This window comes from Pleurodeles waltl, chromosome 3_2 (assembly GCF_031143425.1).
Source record: "Pleurodeles waltl isolate 20211129_DDA chromosome 3_2, aPleWal1.hap1.20221129, whole genome shotgun sequence".
Taxonomy (NCBI): domain Eukaryota; kingdom Metazoa; phylum Chordata; class Amphibia; order Caudata; family Salamandridae; genus Pleurodeles; species Pleurodeles waltl.
This window is the reverse complement of record NC_090441.1, coordinates 187,497,460-187,518,482: the sequence shown is the minus strand read 5'-3', so window position 1 is coordinate 187,518,482 and position 21,023 is coordinate 187,497,460. Positions and strand designations below refer to the sequence as shown.

The window sequence follows — 21,023 nt, the reverse complement described above, 5'->3', positions numbered from 1 at the left end:
AGGGAGGAGGGAGTGAATGACATGTCACTGCAGTGTAGGACGCCAGGGAGATGGGAGTGAATGACATACCACTGCAGTGTAGAAGGCCAGGGATGTGGGAATTAATGACATACCACTGCAGTGTAGAAGGCCAGGGGTGTGGGAATTAATGACATGCCACTGCAGTGTAGAAGGCCAGGGAAGTGGGAATGAACGACATTCCACTGCAGTGTAGGAGGCCAGAGAGGTGGTCGGAATGTGTGGCCTGCCACTTCATTTTAGGGGGTCAGGAAACTGTGAATGAATGACATGCCACTGCAGTCTAGGAGGCTAGGGAGGTGGGAGTGAATGACGTGCCACTGCAGTGTAGGAGGCCAGGGAGGAGGGAGTGAATGCATGCCACCACAGTGTAGGAGGCCAGGGAGATGGGAGTGAATGACATGCCACTGCAGTGTAGAAGGCCAGGGATGTACGAGTGAATGACATGCCACTGCAGTGTAGAAGGCCAGGGAGATGGGAATGAATGACATTCCACTGCAGTGTAGGAGGCCAGAGAGGTGGTGGGAATGTGTGACCTGCCACTGCATTGTAGGAGGTCAGGGAGCTGCAAATGAATGGTATGCCACTGCAGTGTAGGAGGCCAGAGGGTTGGTGGGAATTAATGCGATGTCACTGCAGTCTAGGAGGCCAGGGAGGTTGTGGGAATAAATGACATGCTACTACAGTGTAGGAGGCCAGAGAGGTGGGAGTGAATGACATGTCACTGCAGTGTAAGAGGCCAGGGTGGTGAGAATGAATGACATGCCACTGCAGTGTAGGGGGCCAGGCAGGTGGGAATGAATGACATGCCACTGCAGTGTAGGAGGCAAGGGAGGTGGTGGGAATGTGTGACCTGTCACTGCAGTGCAGGAGGTCAGGGAGCTGGGAATGAGTGACATGCCACTGCAGTGCAGTAGGTCAGGAATCTGGGAATGAATGACATGCCACTGCAGTGCAGGAGGCCAGTGAGGTGGTGGGAATGAATGACATGCCACTGCAGTGTAGGAGACCAGGGAGGTAGGAGTGAATGTCATGCCATTGCAGTGTAAGAGGCCAGGGAGGTTGGAGTGAATGCCATTGCAGTGCAGGAGGCCAAGGAGGTGGGAGTGAATGACATGCCAATGCAGTGTAGGAGGCCAGGGAGGAGAGAATGAATGACATGCCACTGCAGTGTAGGAGTCCAGAGAGGTGGGAGTAAATGTCATGCCACTGAAGTGTAGGAGGCCAGGGAGATGGGAGTGAATGACATGCCACTGCAGTGTGGAAGGCCAGGGATGTACGAGTGAATGACATGCCACTGCAGTGTAGAAGGCCAGGGAGATGGGAATGAATGACATTCCACTGCAGTATAGGAGGCCAGAGAGGTGGTGGGAATGTGTGACCTGCCACTGCATTGCAGGACGTCAGGGAGCTGCAAATGAATGGTATGCCACTGAAGTGTAGGGGGCCAGAGGGGTGGTGGGAGTGAATGCGATGTCACTGCAGTCTAGGAGGCCAGGGAGGTTGTGGGAATAAATGCCATGCTACTACAGTGTAGGAGGCCAGAGAGCTGGGAGTGAATGACATGTCACTGCAGTGTAAGAGGCCAGGGTGGTGAGAATGAATGACATGCCACTGCAGTGTAGGGGGGCAGGCAGGTGGGAATGAATGACATGCCACTGCAGTGTAGGAGGCAAGGGAGTTGGTGGGAATGTGTGACCTGTCACTGCAGTGCAGGAGGTCAGGGAGCTGGGATTGAGTGACATGCCACTGCAGTGCAGGAGGTCAGGGAGCTGGGATTGAGTGACATGCCACTGCAGTGCAGGAAGTCAGGAATCTGGGAATGAATGACATGCCACTGCAGTGCAGGAGGCCAGTGAGGTGGTGGGAATGAATGACATGCCACTGCAGTGTAGGAGACCAGGGAGGTAGGAGTGAATGTCATGCCATTGCAGTGTAAGAGGCCAGGGAGGTTGGAGTGAATGCCATTGCAGTGCAGGAGGCCAAGGAGGTGGGAGTGAATGACATGCCAATGCAGTGTAGGAGGCCAGAGAGGTGGGAGTGAATGTCATGCCATTGAAGTGTAGGAGGCAAAGGAGTTGGTGGGAATGTGTGACCTGTCACTGCAGTGCAGGAGGTCAGGGAGCTGGGATTGAGTGACATGCCACTGCAGTGCAGGGGGGCAGGCAGGTGGGAATGAATGACATGCCACTGCAGTGTAGGAGGCAAGGGAGTTGGTGGGAATGTGTGACCTGTCACTGCAGTGCAGGAGGTCAGGGAGCTGGGATTGAGTGACATGCCACTGCAGTGCAGGAGGTCAGGAATCTGGGAATGAATGACATGCCACTGCAGTGCAGGAGGCCAGTGAGGTGGTGGGAATGAATGACATGCCACTGCAGTGTAGGAGACCAGGGAGGTAGGAGTGAATGTCATGCCATTGCAGTGTAAGAGGCCAGGGAGGTTGGAGTGAATGCCATTGCAGTGCAGGAGGCCAAGGAGGAGAGAATGAATGACATGCCACTGCAGTGTAGGAGGCCAGAGAGGTGGGAGTGAATGTCATGCCATTGAAGTGTAGGAGGCCAGGGAGGTGGGAGTGAATGCCATTGCAGTGTAGGGGGCCGGAGGCGTGGTGGAAATGAATGACATGCCACTGCAGTGTAGGAGGCCAGGTAGGAGGACATGAATGAAATGCCACTGCAGTGCAGGAGGCCAGAAAGCTGGGAATAAATGACATGCCACTGTAGTGTAGTGTAGGAGACCAGAGGGGTGCTGGGAATGAATGACATGCCACTGCAATGGAGAAGGCCAGGGAGGTGGTGGGAATTAATTACATGCCAATGCAGTGTAGGAGGTCCTGGAGCTGGGAATGAATGACAGTACACTGCAGTGTAGGAGGCCAGGGAAGTGGGAATGATTACGACTCCATCAAAGTGAGGACGAGTCGAATGTACGTAGGGTGTATAGTTTCAGTGACGGAGAAGAAGTGATAAGCACTGAAGAGCAGAGGGTCAGTGTTATGGGGAGGAGTGAGTGTGATGTTGTTTAAATGATTGTGAAACGGACACGGATAAACTGAGAGAGAAAGAGAGAGAGAGACATTCACATGGTGGACTCTGACCTTGGCCAGTAGGGGTAGGGTGGAGCCAATCTTAGAGCTGGTTGTTAGGGAAGGGAATAGCTGACCTCAAGCCAGGTCAGTGCAGCTGGGGTAGAGTCAGTGTCATAACAGGCCAGTTGGGATAAGGCAGAGTCAGTTATATGATGGGCTGGGGATGATGATAGAAAACAGCAAATCACCTGCCAAGTCAGTGGATGTGGCGCAGTCATTCACCTAACATGGAAGTAGGGCTAGACCTGAGTCCCTAGCACGTGAGGCCGGTGGGCATGGAAAAAGCTCTGCCTCAACTTTCCTGCCATGCGATGGCAATGGACCAATCCACTGACCCACCATGGAACTAGTTCTGCTGCTGCCCTACTGACCTGGCATGTGACCAATTCTATCACATCACTGTTGGCCTGACATGCGACTAGCTCAACGACAGCCCTTCTGGCCTGTCATGCAGCTAGCTTAGTCCCAACCATCCTGGCCTTCAGCTGGCTCAGCCCCAGCCCAACTGGTCTGTCATGTAACTACTGTTGGCGCGCCTGACCTTGGTAAGTAAACTTACAAGGGGACGCAAATAGGTCGATTAACCTTTTGACTACGCTCAAGATGTTCCCACCATAAATCCGGTACATGCAAATCAACAATCAATAACAATCAATAACATTAGTAATCAATAATCAATAGGAGTCAGTAATTGTCACAAACCATGGCCTTTCAGTCATGAATAACCACACCTTTATGTAAAAGTTAGGATATTTATTTCCCTATATTAACAATGCTAAGGTCACGTAAGTTAATTTCAATCTCAAATGATAGACATACAAGAACAGCACTACCTGGCCGAACCTGTGAAAGGAACGCAATCTAATCAAAGCTTGAATTATTGCACATTCTAGAGTCCCAGTGCAAATCAATAATAAGAACAGCTGCACAAACGATATCACATATATTTAGATTCCGCAAAGTAAAACATCAAACATTATTTCAAGGACTGATTTTCATTAGTGAAGTTCTATCTCACCCCAAATTGGAACTAGCATGTTGGGCTTCATGCAAAAGAATTTAGACACACACATTTAGAAAACATCTAGCTATGGCTCTGCATAAATAATAAGGTTGGTACCTAGAAAGAAAATCATGCAATAACGGGAAACATCATTTTAGGCTATAAATGCCTATCCTCAGAACGGATCAGCATGCGGCAACAGTCTTCGTCATCAGGACATCAGTCTAGTCAGCAAGGCATCAGGTCTCAGCATCATGTTCAGAAATATGTCAAAGTCTTTAAAGCATTAAAGTTAAGCACGGCTCAATAAGTCAACGACCTTTCGGTCAGGAAGAAAATGGGCAAAACAGGGCAAAAGTCAAATGCGCAATAGCAAGTGGCAAGTCATAATAGCCAATTCTTCTCCGCGCAGTCCTGTTAAGTTAGATTTCCTAAAACTACTTCCCAATTCCCTATTGGTTGAGGGATCGTTTGTTCCTACTTTATCCAATAAAATTATTAGTTCAAATCGGCAGCTTCTACAAGTTCACGGTCTATGTGTGTACGGTTGGTTCCTCTTGTGATGCCCTCATCCATCCGGCTCATCAGGTAATAATATTGTTGCAGCTCAAACTCCAGTCAGTGCCTTCCTTTGCCTTGTGCCTGGGAAGTTAGTCTGGTACATGTTACATTTACAATGTTCGTTCGCCAGGAACAGCATCATCTAGTAAGCAGTTCTCACGAAAGAGACTTCGGTTATGAACGCATTAGGTCAACACAATGGAAAATCACATTTCAGCTCTCTACGCTGACATTTTATAAAACGTTCAAGAAATACAGCATGACGTGAGGCGGGCAACTAGGCCAAGACCTCCGCTAAGTTAAGGCTTTTAATTAATAAGACTAATACATAAAACATAACTTTCAGTATGAAATATTACTAAATTTTCAGACATAAGATCAATATTTCATATTAATAAGGCATTCATAAGTACACTTCGTGAACATTGGCAACGACTCACGTGGGCACATTTTCAAATGCGTGTATTATTTCGTCTAAATTATTTCATTTTTTACGCACATTCATCACCCAAAAACATGAATATTTCATTAATATTTTCTGTTAAAACTCCTGTTCTAACACTACCCTCTGTGATGTCACTGCAGATGTCACTGCCATAAAAGTCATCCTATCTGCCAATGCCTGAATATTTTTAAGGTAAAATAGCTCAAAAGAAAGAAGCAAAGCACGCCATGAAGTGTATGTGATGGGGGGAGTGAGATGCCATGAAGTGAATGTGATGGGAGGAGTGAGATGCCATGAAGTATATGCGATGGGGGGAGTGAGATGCCATGAAGTGTATGTGATGGGGGTGAGGGGGAGTGAGATGCCATGAAGTGTATGTGATGGGGGGAGTGAGATGCCATGAAGTGTATGTGATTAGTGATGGGGGAGTGAGATGCCATGAAGTGTATGTGATGGACGAGTGAGATGCCATGAAGTGCATGTGATGGGGGAGTGAGATGCCATGAAGTGTTTGTGATCAGTGACGGGGGAGTGAGATGCCATGAAGTGTATGTGAGGGGGAGTGAGATGCCATGAAGTGTATGTGATGAGGAGGAGTGAGATGCCATGAAGTGTATGTGATTAGTGATGGGGGAGTGAGATGCCATGAAATGTATGTGATGGGGTAGAGAGATGCCATGAAGTGCATGTGATGGGGGAGTGAGATGACATGAAGTGTTTGTGATCAGTGACGGGGGAGTGAGATGCCATGAAGTGTATGTGATGAGGAGGAGTGAGATGCCATGAAGTGTATGTGATGGGGGAGTGAGATGCCATGAAGTGTATGTGATCAGTGATTGGAGGAGTGAGATGCCATGAAGTGTATGTGATCAGTGATGGGGGATTGAGATGCCATGAAGTGTTTGTGATCAGTGATGGGGGAGTGAGATGCCATTAAGTGTTTGTTTTCAGTTATGGGGGAGTGAGATGCCATGAAGTGTATGTGATCAGTGATGGGGGGAGTGAGATGCCATGAAGTGTTTGTGATCATTGATGGGGTGAGATGCCATGAAGTGTTTATGATCAGTGATGGGGGGAGTGAGATCCCATGAAGTGTTTGTGATCAGTGATAGGGTGGAGTGAGATGCCGTGAAGTGTTTGTGGTCAGTGATGAAGGGGAATGAGATGCCATGAAGTCTTTGTGATCAGTGATGGGGGAGTGAGATACCATGAAGTGTTTGTGATCAGTGAGGGGGAGTGAGATGTCATGAAGTGTTTGTGATCAGTGATGGGGGGAGTGAGATGCCATAAAGTGTTTGTGATCAGTGATGGGGGGAGTGAGATGCGATGAAGTGTTTGTGATCAGTGAGGGGGAGTGAGATGTCATGAAGTGTTTGTGATCAGTGATGGGAGAGTGAGATGCCATGAAGTGTTTGTGATCAGTGATGGGGGAGTGAGATGCCATGAAGTGCTTATGATCAGTGATGGGGGTGTGAGATGCCATGAAGTGTTTGTGATCAGTGATGGGGTGGAGTGGGATGCCATGAAGTGTTTGTGATCAGTGATGAAGGGGAATGAGATACCATGACGTGTTTGCGATCAAGGATGGGGGAGTGAGATACCATGAAGTGTTTGTGATCAGTGATGAGGGAGTGAGATGTCATGAAGTGCTTGTGATCAGTGATGGGGGAGTGAGATGCCATGAAGTGTTTGTGATCGGTGATGGGGTGGAGTGAGATGCCATGAAGTGTTTGTGATCGGTGATGGAGGAGTGAGATGCCATGAAGTGTATGTGATCAGTGATGGGGGGGTGAGATACTATAAAGTGTTTGTGATCAGTGATGGGGGAGTGAGATGCTATGAAGTGTGTATGATCAGTGATGGGGAGTGAGATGCCATGAAGTGTTTGTGATCAGACATGGGTGAGGAGTGAGATGCCATAAAGTGTATGTTATCAGTCATGGGTGAGTAGTGAGATACCATCAAGTGTTTGTGATCATTGATGGAAGAGTGAGATGCCATGAAGTGTATGTGATCAGTGATGGGGGAGTGAGATGCCACAACATGTTTGTGATCAGTGATGGGGGAGTGAGATCCCATTAAGTGTATGTGATCACTGATGGGGGTGAAGTGAGATCCCATGAAGTGTATGTGATCAGTGATGGGGGAGTGAGATGCCATGAAGTGTTTGTGATCAGTGATGTGGGGGCGTGAGATGCCATGAAGTGTTCGTGATCAGTGATATGGTGGAGTGAGATGCCATGAAGTGTTTGTGATCAGTGATGAAGGGGAATGAGAGACCATGAATTGTTTGCGATCAATGATGGGGGAGTGAGATACCATGAAGTGTTTGTGATCAGTGATGGGGGAGTGAGATGCCATTAAGTGTATGTGATCACTGATGGGGGTGGAGTGAGATGCCATGAAGTGTTTGTGATCACTGCTGGATGGGGTGAGATGCCATGTAGTGTTTGTGATCAGTGATGGGGGGGTGAGATCCCATGAAGTGTATGTGATCAGTGATGGGGTAGTGAGATGCCATGAAGTGTTTATTATCAATGATGGGAGACTGAGATGCCATGAAGTGTTTATGATCAGTAATGGGTGGAGTGAGATGCCAGGAAGTGTTTATGATCAGTGATGGGAGAGTAAGATGCCCTGAAGTGTATGTGATCAGTGATGGGGGTGGGGGTGGAGTGAGATGCTATGAAGTGTTTGTGATCACTGATGGGGGTGGAGTGAGATGCCATGAAGTGGTTGTGATCAGTGATGGGGTAGTGAGATGCCATGAAGTGTTTATTATCAATGACGGGAGACTGAGATGCCATGAAGTGTTTATGGTCAGTAATGGGTGGAGTGAGATGCCAGGAAGTGTTTATGATCAGTGATGGGGGAGTAAGATGCCCTGAAGTGTATGTGATCAGTGATGGGGGTGGAGTGAGATACCATGAAGTGTTTGTGATGGGGGTGAGTGAGATGCCATAAAGTGTTTATGATCAGTGACGGGGAGTGAGATTTCATGAAGTGTATGTGATCAGTGACGGGAGTGAGATCCCATGAAGTGTATGTGATCACTGATGGAGGAGTGAGATGCTATGAAGTGTTTGTGATCAGTGATGGGGGAGTGAGATGCCATGAAGTGTTTGTGATCAGTCATAGGTGAGGGGTGAGATGCCATGAAGTGTATGTGATCAGTCATGGGTGAGGAGTGAGATACCATGAAGTGTTTGTGGAGGAGTGAGATGCCATGAATTGCATGTGAGCAGTGATGGGGGAGTGAGATGCCATGAAGTGTTTGTGATCATTGATGGAGGAGTGAGACACCATGAAGTGTTTGTGATCAGTGATGGGGGAGGGAGATGCTATGAAGCTAGTGATGTGGGAATGAGTGTGTCAGACTCCATTGCAGTGCATGAGACTAGTGATGTGGGAATGAGTGTGTCAGACTCCATTGCAGTGCAGGAGGCCAGTGATGTGGGAATGAGTGTGTCAGACTCCATTGCAGTGCATGATACTAGTGATGTGGGAATGAGTGTGTCAGACTCCTTTGCAGTGCATGAAGCCAGTGATGTGGAATGAGTGTGTCAGATTCCATTGCAGTGCAGGAGGCCAGTGATGTGGGAATGAGTGTGTCAGACTCCATTGCAGTGCATGAGACTAGTGATGTGGGAGTGAGTGTGTCAGACTTCATTGCAGTGCATGAAGCCAGTGATGTGGAATGAGTGTGTCAGATTCCATTGCAGTGCAGGGGGCCAGTGATGTGGGAATGAGTGTGTCAGACTCCATTGCAGCACATGAAGCCAGTGATGTGGGAATGAATGTGGTGCCATTGAAGTGTGTGAGTCACACAGTGGGGAATAAAGGAGCTACCTCTGAAGTCTACCAGGCGTGTGCGGTGTTGTGATGGTGCTGTAGGTTTAGTTGTATTGATGCCACCCCATCAACTTTGAAGATCTTGCTATGTATTAGATACTTGTACAACTGCAACACCTACTCATAGAATGCCATTTTCTCCAGGTTCTGGATCTCTGGATCTTCTCCTCCTGTCACTCCTGATGTCTCCAGTATTCCTAGGCGCTGTGTTCTCATTCTTCCTGGATAACACTATTTCAGGTGAGAAGAAGGCCGCATAGCATTAACCATTGAAGTAATACAAGCCATACCATGGGGTCTAACCAAAGCCTCGCCATTATAGGAGCTGGTCTTTTCAATCCTTTTTATGAAGTCAGGTGCAAACAATACAGTAAAAACAAAGGTACCTCTCCACTGTGTAAGCTCCATAAGAAAGGAGTGGGATCCAACATTACATTCTGCATCTCCAAGTTACTCTGCTCCTCAAATATGTAAAACATTTGATGTTCTAAAATAATCCACCCATCCAGTGAGTTAGAGGGGAGAAGGGGGTGGGAAGCAAGGAAGACAAACAGACAACATCACCAAGGGATCGTGTGCAGGAAAAAATCTTTGTTTCCCTAAAGCTAATTGAATATGGGACCTAGGAAACTGCCCAGCAGAGAACTTGCTGCCCTTGGAAGGTGCAGTCTAGCTTTAATCATAGTATACTCTCTGGAGTCTGTACATAGATTTGCAACCTATAGGAAAGGGCATTTTAGAACAAGCCCTAGTTTATACTCTTAATGCACCCTGGAGCAAGGAAGGGACAAGCATTGCACAACTATCCCGAGTTTATGGTCCAGGATGTATCAGGGGCTGGGGTTATGTTAATCTGTGGTTAGGAAGGTGTCTACAATGTGCAATATAGCCGTCTCCATGCTGCAGTGTGATCCAAATCCAGATTGGTAGTCATGCAAGAGATGCTTAGCAGTGATGTGATCTTTGAGTCCAACATAGATTGCTCTTTGAATGATCGAAGGCTAGGTGAGAGAGGAGCCAGTAGTTGGAGAGGTCATTGGAATCTAAAGTAGGTTTTGTTAGGAGTGCGAGTATCTGTTCTGGCTTGAGAGCTTCTAGGAAGAGGCCCTGAGTGAAAAAGGTGTTGAAAATGGTGAGTAGGGGTAAGAGACCTTCTCCGGAGAGAGATTTGATTATGAACAATGGCAAGACAGCATCTTCATAGGAAGTGGTGTTGATGGCATTAAGTATGTCTGAGTATGTCAGCGAGGTCAGTGAGACACGCTTTGAAGAATAAGCATTGTGGAATTCTAGGAGAAGGGGTGGCTCTAGGAGGAGAAGCAGGCTTGGGGTAACCAATGTGTTGTGTGGGTGTAGGAGGGGGAGCAGGCTTGGTGTAAACAATTGGGCATATTTAAGAGCCCCTAGCTCTACCTTAACGTCGCCATAGCGTCATTTCTTTTACCTTAAGGTGGCCCTAAAGTAGCATTTTCCCCGCACCATATTTACAAAGTGGAGCAATGCATGCATTGCCCCACTTTGTAAACACTTGCACCACATTATGCCTGCGTCAGGCATAATGTATGCAAGCGGGCCATTCCCCCGTTAGGCGGGGCCGAAAAAATGGTGCAAGGAAATCTAGGAGATTTCCTTGCGCCATTTTTTTCTGCACTTTCAACGCCAGCTCTGAGCAGACATTAAAAGAGGACATACCATTATTTACAATGGGCCCTTATGTACTCTGCAGGAGTAGCGCCAAAAGTTTGGCGCTACTACTGCAGAGTACATCAGTAGCATAAAAAAAATTACGCTGTGGCCCTTACCCTGCGCCATGGTGCGCTGTATTTTAAAAACTGCACACAAATGGTGGCGACAGGGGGGCGCTAAGGCACAAGGAAAATGGCACTGCACTGGGTGCAGCGCCACTTTCCTTAAATCTGCCCCAGTGTGTTGTGTGGGTGTAGAAGGAGGAGCAGGCTTGGTGTAACCAATGTGTTGTGTGGGTGTAGGAGGAGGAGCAGGCTTGGTGTAACCTATGTGTTGTGTGGGTGTAGGAGGAGGAGATGGCTTGGTGTAAACAATGTGTTGTGTGGGTGTAGGAAGTGTAGCTGGCTTTGTGTAAACAATGCGTTGTGTGAGTGTAGGAAGTGTAGCTAGCTTTGTGTAAACAATGTGTTGTGTGGGTGTAGGAAGTGTAGCTAGCTTTGTGTAAACAATGTGTTGTGTGGGTGTAGGAAGAGGAGCAGGCTTGGTGTAAACAATGTGTTGTGTGGGTGTAGGAGGAGGAGCAGGCTTGGTGTAAACAATGTGTTGTGTGGGTGTAGGAGGAGGAGCAGGCTTGGTGTAACCAATGTGTTGTGTGGGTGTAGGAGGAGGAGCAGGCTTGGTGTAAACAATGTGTTGTGTGGGTGTAGGAAGAGGAGCAGGCTTGGTGTAAACAATGTGTTGTGTGGGTGTAGGAGAAGGAGCAGGCTTGGTGTAAACAATGTGTTGTGTGGGTGTAGGAGGAGGAGCAGGCTTGGTGTAACCAATGTGTTGTGTGGGTTTAGGAGTAGGAGCAGGCTTTGTGGAAACAATGTGTTGTGTGTGTGTAGGAGGAGGAGCAGGCTTAGTGTAAACAATGTGTTGTGTGGGTGTACAAGGAGCAGCAGGCTTGGTGTAAACAGTGTGTTGTGTGGGTATACAAGGAGCCGCAGGCTTGGTGTAAACAATATGTTGTCAGATCATCTGTATTTTTGCTAGAAGTTGCTAGTGCTCACCTGTCAGTGGAATGTGAGGTAGGTGGGTCAGAAGGGAGTTGATGCAGTGCTTGTTTTGAAAAATGGTCTTATGTTACTCATAGGTGCTACCCATCTCTAAAGACTTTTAGGTACCTCCTCGGGGATATGAAGTGCTAGATAGATGCAATGTATATACATTACAATGTAACCTAATTCCATTTTTAATTGCCAAAGTGCCATCTGTCCTAATGAATCATTCATAGGAATTATTGATGAGAGTAACCAGGGTCTGGGTACCATCAACAAACATTTGACAACAAAGGTCTCTATATAAGCACACCAGAAGTAGCATGTAAAAACTAAAGGGAAGTGGGGACAGGGCAGACCACTGTGGGATACCGCAGTAAAACGTGGTTGCCTCGGACGTAGGTGCACATAGTTTATTCTGCTGTCCTTCATCTTTTAGAAATGATCTAAACCACGCTCATGCTTTTCCAGCAATGTTAAACCAGTCTTTGAGGTGAGGTGGAGGTATCTCGTGGTCCACAGTAGCAAAGGCGGGTGAGAGGTCCATATGGTTCATTGCTGCAGGACTCACTTGATCCCTTAGATATATAGATCTCTTTTATTGATGTCCATAATGGTGGTCTTTGTTTTTATTATTGTCTCACTAATTCCTATCAAAACTGAATGTTTAGGACTTGAGTGCTGTCTCACTCATTTCCTCAGACTGACATTAAACAGTTTAGCCCCAAACATCCTGCTGCATACTGACAATCTCACGGTCAGTCAAGTCTTGCGTACCCCCTTCTTTCTTACTTTATGCACTGTTAAGGAATCTCATTCATCGTCCTATCAATGGCCTCGTATTCTTATAGAATCTCGGTCATGCCTTATCACTCGCCTTACACACTTCAGTGAGGTTTCACTCATCGTATCGCTGGCCTCTTACACGATTATGGAGTCTCAATCACCCCTTATCACTGGCCCTTCTCACTGGCCTAAAATACTTCCCTGGAATCTCACTCATGCCTTATCAACGGTGACATCCACCAAAATGGACTTGCAATCATTCCCATATTTCTGACCTCACAATCTTCAGTGAAATCACACTTATCCCGTGTCACTTACCACATATACCTCAGTGAAGTCTCACTTAGCTCCTTCCTAAAGGTTTCTTACACTTTTGTGGAGCCTCACTCACCTCTTCTCAGTGACTTCAAACACTTGAGTAAAGCCTCATTCATTCTCTTATCAGTAGACTCCACCCTTGGAGTCTCACGCCTCTGTGATCTCTGGTCTCTTTCAGTGTACGTAGTCTAACTCATCCCTTATCACTGGTCTCTTTCACTGTATGGAGTCTCACACATCCCTTATCACTGGTCTCTTTCACTGTATGGAGTCTCACACATCCCTTATCGCTGATGTCTTTCACTGTATGGAGTCCCACACATCCCTTATCACTGGTCTTTCACTGTAGAGGAGTCTCAGTCATCCCTTATCACTGGTCTCTTTCACTGTATGGAGTCTCACTCATCTCTTATCACTGGTCTCTTTCACTGTATGGAGTCCCACACATCCCTTATCACTGGTCTCTTTCACTGTAGGGGGGTCTCAGTCACCCCTTATCACTGGTCTCTTTCACTGTATGGAGTCTCACTCATCCCTTATCACTGGTCTCTTTCACTGTATGGAGTCTCACTCATCCCTTATCACTGGTCTCTTTCACTGTACATAGTCTCACTCATCCCTTATCACTCCTCTCTATCACTGTATGGGGGTCTCACTCATCCCTTATCACTGGTCTCTTTCACTGTATGGAGTCCAACACATTCTTCATCACTGGTCTCTTTCACTGTACGTAGTCTTACTCATCCCTTATCACTGGTCTCTTTCACTGTATGGAGTCCCACACATCCCTTATCACTAGTCTCTTTCACTGTATGGAGTCTCGCTCATCCCTTATTACTGGTCTCTTTCACTGTATGGAGTCTCACTCATCCCTTATCACTGGTCTCTTTAACTGTATGGAGTCTCACTCATCCCTTATCACTCCTCTCTGTCACTGTATGGGGGTCTCACTCATCCCTTATCACTGGTCCCTTTCACTGTACGGAGTCTCACTCATCCCTTATCACTCCTCTCTATCACTGTATGGGGGTCTCACTCATCCCTTATTACTGGTCTCCTTCACTGTATTGATTCCCACACATCCCTTATCACTGGTCTCTTTCACTGTATGGAGTCTCACTCATCCCTTATCATTGGTCTATTTCACTGTATGGAGTCCCACACATCCCTTATCACTGATCTCTTTCACTGAGGGGGGTCTCACTCATCCATTATCACTGGTCTCTTTCACTGTATGGAGTCTCACACATCCCTTATCACTGGTCTCTTTCACTGTATGGAGTCCCACACATCCCTTATCACTGGTCTCTTTCACTGTATGGAGTCCCACACATCCCTTATCACTGGTCTCTTTCACTGAAGGGGGGTCTCACTCATCCCTTATCACTGGTCTCTTTCACTGTATGGAGTCTCACTCATCCCTTATCACTCCTCTCTGTCACTGTATGGGGGTCTCACTCATCCCTTATCACTGGTCTCTATCACTGTATGGGGGTCTCACTCATACCTTATCACTGGTCTCTTTCACTGTATGGAGTCCCTCACATCCCTTATTCCTGGTCTCTTTCACTGTATGGAGTCTCACTCATCCCTTATCATTGGTCTCTTTCACTGTATTGAGTCTCACTCATCCCTCATCACTCCTCTCTATCACTGTATGGAGTCTCACTCATCCCTTATCATTGGTCTTTTTCACTGTATGGAGTCTCATTCGTCCCTTTTCACTGGTCTCTTTCACTTTACGTAGTCTCACTCATCCCTTATCACTCCTCTCTATCACTGTATGGGGGTCTCACTCATCCCTTATCACTGGTCTCTTTCACTGTATGGAGTCCCACACATCCCTTATCACTAGTCTCTTTCACTGTATGGAGTCTCGTTCATCCCTTATCACTGGTCTCTTTCACTGTATGGAGTCTCACTCATCCCTTATCACTGGTCTCTTTCACTGTATGGGGGTCTCACTCACCCCTTTTCACTGGTCTCTTTCATTGTATGGAATCTCACTCATCCCTCTCTATCACTGTATGGAGGTATTACTCATCCCTTATCACTGGTCTCTTTCACTGTATGGAGTCCCACACATCCCTTATCACTGGTCTCTTTCACTGTAGGGGGGTCTCAGTCATCCCTTATCACTGGTCTCTTTCACTGTATGGAGTCTCACTCATCCCTTATCACTGGTCTCTTTCACTGTATGGAGTCTCACTCATCCCTTATCACTGGTCTCTTTCACTGTATGGGGGTCTCACACATCCCTTTTCACTGGTCTCTTTCATTGTATAGAGTCTCACTCATCCCTTATCACTCCTCCCTATCACTGTGTGGAGGTCTTACTCATCCCTTATCACCGGTCTCTTTCACTGTATGGAGTCTCACTCATCCCTTATCACTCGTCTCTTTCACTGTATCGAGTCCCACACATCCCTTATCACTGGTCTCTTTCACTGTAGGGGGGTTTCACTCATCCCTTATCACTGGTCTCTTTCACTGTATGGAGTCTCACTCATCCCTTATCACTGGTCTCTTTCATTGTATGGAGTCTCACTCATCCCTTATCACTCCTCTCTATCACTGTATGGGGGTCTCACTCATCCCTTATCACTGGTCTCTTTCACTGTATGGAGTGACACACATCCCTTATCATTGGTCTCTTTCACTGTATGGAGTCTCACATATCCCTTATCACAGGTCTCTTTCACTGTATGGGGGTCTCACTCATCCCTTATCACTGGTCTCTATCACTGTATGGGGGTCTCACTCATACCTTATCACTGGTCTCTTTCACTGTATGGAGTCCCTCACATCCCTTATTCCTGGTCTCTTTCACTGTATGGAGTCTCACTCATCCCTTATCATTGGTCTCTTTCACTGTATTGAGTCTCACTCATCCCTCATCACTCCTCTCTATCACTGTATGGAGTCTCACTCATCCCTTATCATTGGTCTATTTCACTGTATGGAGTCCCACACATCCCTTATCACTGATCTCTTTCACTGAGGGGGGTCTCACTCATCCATTATCACTGGTCTCTTTCACTGTATGGAGTCTCAAACATCCCTTATCACTGGTCTCTTTCACTGTATGGAGTCCCACACATCCCTTATCACTGGTCTCTTTCACTGTATGGAGTCCCACACATCCCTTATCACTGGTCTCTTTCACTGAAGGGGGGTCTCACTCATCCCTTATCACTGGTCTCTTTCACTGTACGGAGTCTCATTCATCTCTAATCACTGATCTCTTTCACTGTATGGAGTCTCACTCATCCCTTATCATTGGACTTTTTCACTATATGGAGTCTCACTCACCCCTTATCATTGATCTCTTTCACTGTATGGAGTCTCACTCATCCCTTATCACTCCTCTCTGTCACTGTATGGGGGTCTCACTCATCCCTTATCACTGGTCTCTATCACTGTATGGGGGTCTCACTCATACCTTATCACTGGTCTCTTTCACTGTATGGAGTCCCTCACATCCCTTATTCCTGGTCTCTTTCACTGTATGGAGTCTCACTCATCCCTTATCATTGGTCTCTTTCACTGTATTGAGTCTCACTCATCCCTCATCACTCCTCTCTATCACTGTATGGAGTCTCACTCATCCCTTATCATTGGTCTTTTTCACTGTATGGAGTCTCATTCATCCCTTTTCACTAGTCTCTTTCACTTTACGTAGTCTCACTCATCCCTTATCACTCCTCTCTATCACTGTATGGGGGTCTCACTCATCCCTTATCACTGGTCTCTTTCACTGTATGGAGTCCCACACATCCCTTATCAATAGTCTCTTTCACTGTATGGAGTCTCGCTCATCCCTTATCACTGGTCTCTTTCACTGTATGGAGTCTCACTCATCCCTTATCACTGGTCTCTTTCACTGTATGGGGGTCTCACTCACCCCTTTTCACTGGTCTCTTTCATTGTATGGAGTCTCACTCATCCCTCTCTATCACTGTATGGAGGTATTACTCATCCCTTATCACTGGTCTCTTTCACTGTATGGAGTCCCACACATCCCTTATCACTGGTCTCTTTCACTGTAGGGGGGTCTCAGTCATCCCTTATCACTGGTCTCTTTCACTGTATGGAGTCTCACTCATCCCTTATCACTGGTCTCTTTCACTGTATGGAGTCTCACTCATCCCTTATCACTGGTCTCTTTCACTGTATGGGGGTCTCACACATCCCTTTTCACTGGTCTCTTTCATTGTATAGAGTCTCACTCATCCCTTATCACTCCTCCCTATCACTGTGTGGAGGTCTTACTCATCCCTTATCACTGGTCTCTTTCACTGTATGGAGTCTCACTCATCCCTTATCACTCGTCTCTTTCACTGTATCGAGTCCCACACATCCCTTATCACTGGTCTCTTTCACTGTAGGGGGGTTTCACTCATCCCTTATCACTGGTCTCTTTCACTGTATGGAGTCTCACTCATCCCTTATCACTGGTCTCTTTCATTGTATGGAGTCTCACTCATCCCTTATCACTCCTCTCTATCACTGTATGGGGGTCTCACTCATCCCTTATCACTGGTCTCTTTCACTGTATGGAGTCCCACACATCCCTTATCACTGGTCTCTTTCACTGTATGGAGTCTCACTCATCCCTTATCACTGGTCTTTTTCACTGTATGGAGTCTCATTCGTCCCTTTTCACTGGTCTCTTTCACTGTACGTAGTCTCACTCATCCCTTATCACTCCTCTCTATCACTGTATGGGGGCCTCACTCATCCCTTATCACTGATCTCTTTCACTGTATGGAGTCCAACACATTCCTCATCACTGTTCTCTTTCACTGTACGTAGTCTCACTCATCCCTTATCACTGGTCTCTTTCACTGTATGGAGTCCCACACATCCCTTATCACTAGTCTCTTTCACTGTATGGAGTCTCGCTCATCCCTTATCACTGGTCTCTTTCACTGCATGGAGTCTCACTCATCCCTTATCACTGGTCTCTTTTACTGTATAGAGTCTCACTCATCCCTTATCACTCCTCTCTGTCACTGTATGGGGGTCTCACTCATCCCTTATCACTGGTCCCTTTCACTGTACGGAGTCTCACTCATCCCTTATCACTCCTCTCTATCACTGTATGGGGGTCTCACTCATCCCTTATTACTGGTCTCTTTCACTGTATTGATTCCCACACATCCCTTATCACTGGTCTCTTTCACTGTATGGAGTCCCACAGATCCCTTATCACTGGTCTCTTTCACTGTATGGAGTCTCACTCATCCCTTATCACTGGTCTTTTTCACTGTATGGAGTCTCATTTGTCTCTTTTCACTGGTCTCTTTCACTGTACGTAGTCTCACTCATCCCTTATCACTCCTCTCTATCACTGTATGGGGGTCTCACTCATCCCTTATCACTGGTCTCTTTCACTGTATGGAGTCCAACACATTCCTCATCACTGGTCTCTTTCACTGTACGTAGTCTCACTCATCCCTTATCACTGGTCTCTTTCACTGTATGGAGTCCCACACATCCCTTATCACTAGTCTATTTCACTGTATGGAGTCTCGCTCATCCCTTATGACTCCTCTCTATCACTGTATGGGGGTCTCACTCATCCCTTATCACTGGTCTCTTTCACTGTATGGAGTCCAACACATTCCTCATCACTGGTCTCTTTCACTGTACGTAGTCTCACTCATCCCTTATCACTGGTCTCTTTCACTGTATGGAGTCCCACACATCCCTTATCACTAGTCTATTTCACTGTATGGAGTCTCGCTCATCCCTTATCACTGCTCTCTTTCACTCTATGGAGTCTCACTCATCCCTTATCACTGGTCTCTTTTACTGTATGGAGTCTCACTCATCCCTTATCACTCCTCTCTGTCACTGTATGGGGGTCTCACTCATTCCTTATCATTGGTCCCTTTCACTGTACGGAGTCTCACTCATCCCTTATCACTCCTCTCTATCACTGTATGGGGGTCTCACTCATCCCTCATTACTGGTCTCTTTCACTGTATTGATTCCCACACATCCCTTATCACTGGTCTCTTTCACTGTATGGAGTCTCACTCATCTCTTATCATTGGTCTCTTTCCCTGTATGGAGTCCTACACACCTTATCACTGGTGTCTTTCACTGTATGGAGTCCCACACATCCCTTACCACTGGTCTCTTTCACTGTACGTAGTCTCATTCATCCCTTATCACTGGTCTCTTTCACTGTATGGAGTCCCACACATCCCTTATCACTGGTCTCTTTCACTGTATGGAGTCCCACACATCCCTTATCACTGGTCTCTTTCACTGTAGGCGGGTCTCACTCATCCCTTATCACTGGTCTCTTTCACTGTATGGAGTCTCACTCATCCGTTATCACTCCTCTCTGTCACTGTATGGGGGTCTCACTCATCCCTTATCACTGGTCTCTATCACTGTATGGAGTCTCACTCATCCCTTATCATTGGTCTCTTTCACTGTATGGAGTCTCACTCATCCCTTATCACTCCTCTCTATCAGTGTATGGAGTCTTACTCATCCCTTATCACTCCTCTCTGTCACTGTACGGAGTCTCACTCATCCCTCATCACTCCTCTCTATCACTGTATGGGGTCTCACTCATACCTTATCACTGGTCTCTTTCACTGTATGGAGTGACACACATCCCTTATCATTGGTCTCTTTCACTGTATGGAGTCTCACATATCCCTTATCACAGGTCTCTTTCACTGTATGGGGGTCTCACTCATCCCTTATCATTGGTCTCTTTCACTGTATGGGGGTCTCACTCATCCCTTATCATTGGTCTCTTTCAGTGTAAGGAATCTCACACATCCCTTATCATTGGTCTCTTTCAGTGTATGAAGTCTTGCTCATCCCTTATCACTGGCATATTTAACGGTATGGAGTCTCACTCATCCCTTACCACTGATCTCTTTCACTGTACGGAGTCTCATTCATCTCTAATCACTGATCTCTTTCACTGTATGGAGTCTCACTCATCCCTTATCATTGGACTTTTTCACTATATGGAGTCTCACTCACCCCTTATCATTGATCTCTTTCACTGTATGGAGTCTCACTCATCCCTTATCACTGGTCTCTTTCATTGTATGGAGTCTCACTCATCCCTTATCACTCCTCTCTATCACTGTATGGGGGTCTCACTCATCCCTTATCACTGGTCTCTTTCACTGTATGGAGTGACACACATCCCTTATCATTGGTCTCTTCCACTGTATGGAGTCTCACATATCCCTTATCACAGGTCTCTTTCACTGTATGGGGGTCTCACTCATCCCTTATCACTGGTCTCTATCACTGTATGGGGGTCTCACTCATACCTTATCACTGGTCTCTTTCACTGTATGGAGTCCCTCACATTCCTTATTCCTGGTCTCTTTCACTGTATGGAGTCTCACTCATTCCTTATCATTGGTCTCTTTCACTGTATTGAGTCTCACTCATCCCTCATCACTCCTCTCTATCACTGTATGGAGTCTCACTCATCCCTTATCATTGGTCTATTTCACTGTATGGAGTCCCACACATCCCTTATCACTGCTCTCTTTCACTGAGGGGGGTCTCACTCATCCATTATCACTGGTCTCTTTCACTGTATGGAGTCTCAAACATCCCTTATCAATGGTCTCTTTCACTGTATGGAGTCCCACACATCCCTTATCACTGGTCTCTTTCACTGTATGGAGTCCCACACATCCCTTATCACTGGTCTCTTTCACTGAAGGGGGGTCTCACTCATCCCTTATCACTGGTCTCTTTCACTGTATGGAGTCTCACTCATCCCTTATCACTCCTCTCTATCACTGTATGGAGTCCCTCACATTCCTTATTCCTGGTCTCTTTCACTGTATGGAGTCTCACTCATCCCTTATCATTGGTCTCTTTCACTGTATTGAGTCTCACTCATCCCTCATCACTCCTCTCTATCACTGTATGGAGTCTCACTCATCCCTTATCATTGGTCTTTTTCACTGTATGGAGTCTCATTCGTCCCTTTTCACTAGTCTCTTTCACTTTCCGTAGTCTCACTCATCCCTTATCACTCCTCTCTATCACTGTATGGGGGTCTCACTCATCCCTTATCACTGGTCTCTTTCACTGTATGGAGTCCCACACATCCCTTATCACTAGTCTCTTTCACTGTATGGAGTCTCGCTCATCCCTTATCACTGGTCTCTTTCACTGTATGGAGTCTCACTCATCCCTTATCACTGGTCTCTTTCACTGTAT

The 21,023-nt window shown here is 46.7% G+C and overlaps 1 protein-coding gene across 2 annotated transcripts in view; it reads left to right on the top strand.

The window, feature by feature from the left end:
- SLC23A3 (solute carrier family 23 member 3) overlaps window positions 1–21,023 on the top strand; it is a 119,283-nt gene that overhangs the window by 84,635 nt on the left and 13,625 nt on the right. For both annotated transcript variants that reach the window (XM_069227138.1, XM_069227137.1), the window contains one exon: window positions 9,112–9,207. In XM_069227138.1, the coding sequence (XP_069083239.1) occupies window positions 9,112–9,207 (96 nt within the window). The remainder of the gene's footprint in view (window positions 1–9,111; window positions 9,208–21,023) is intronic.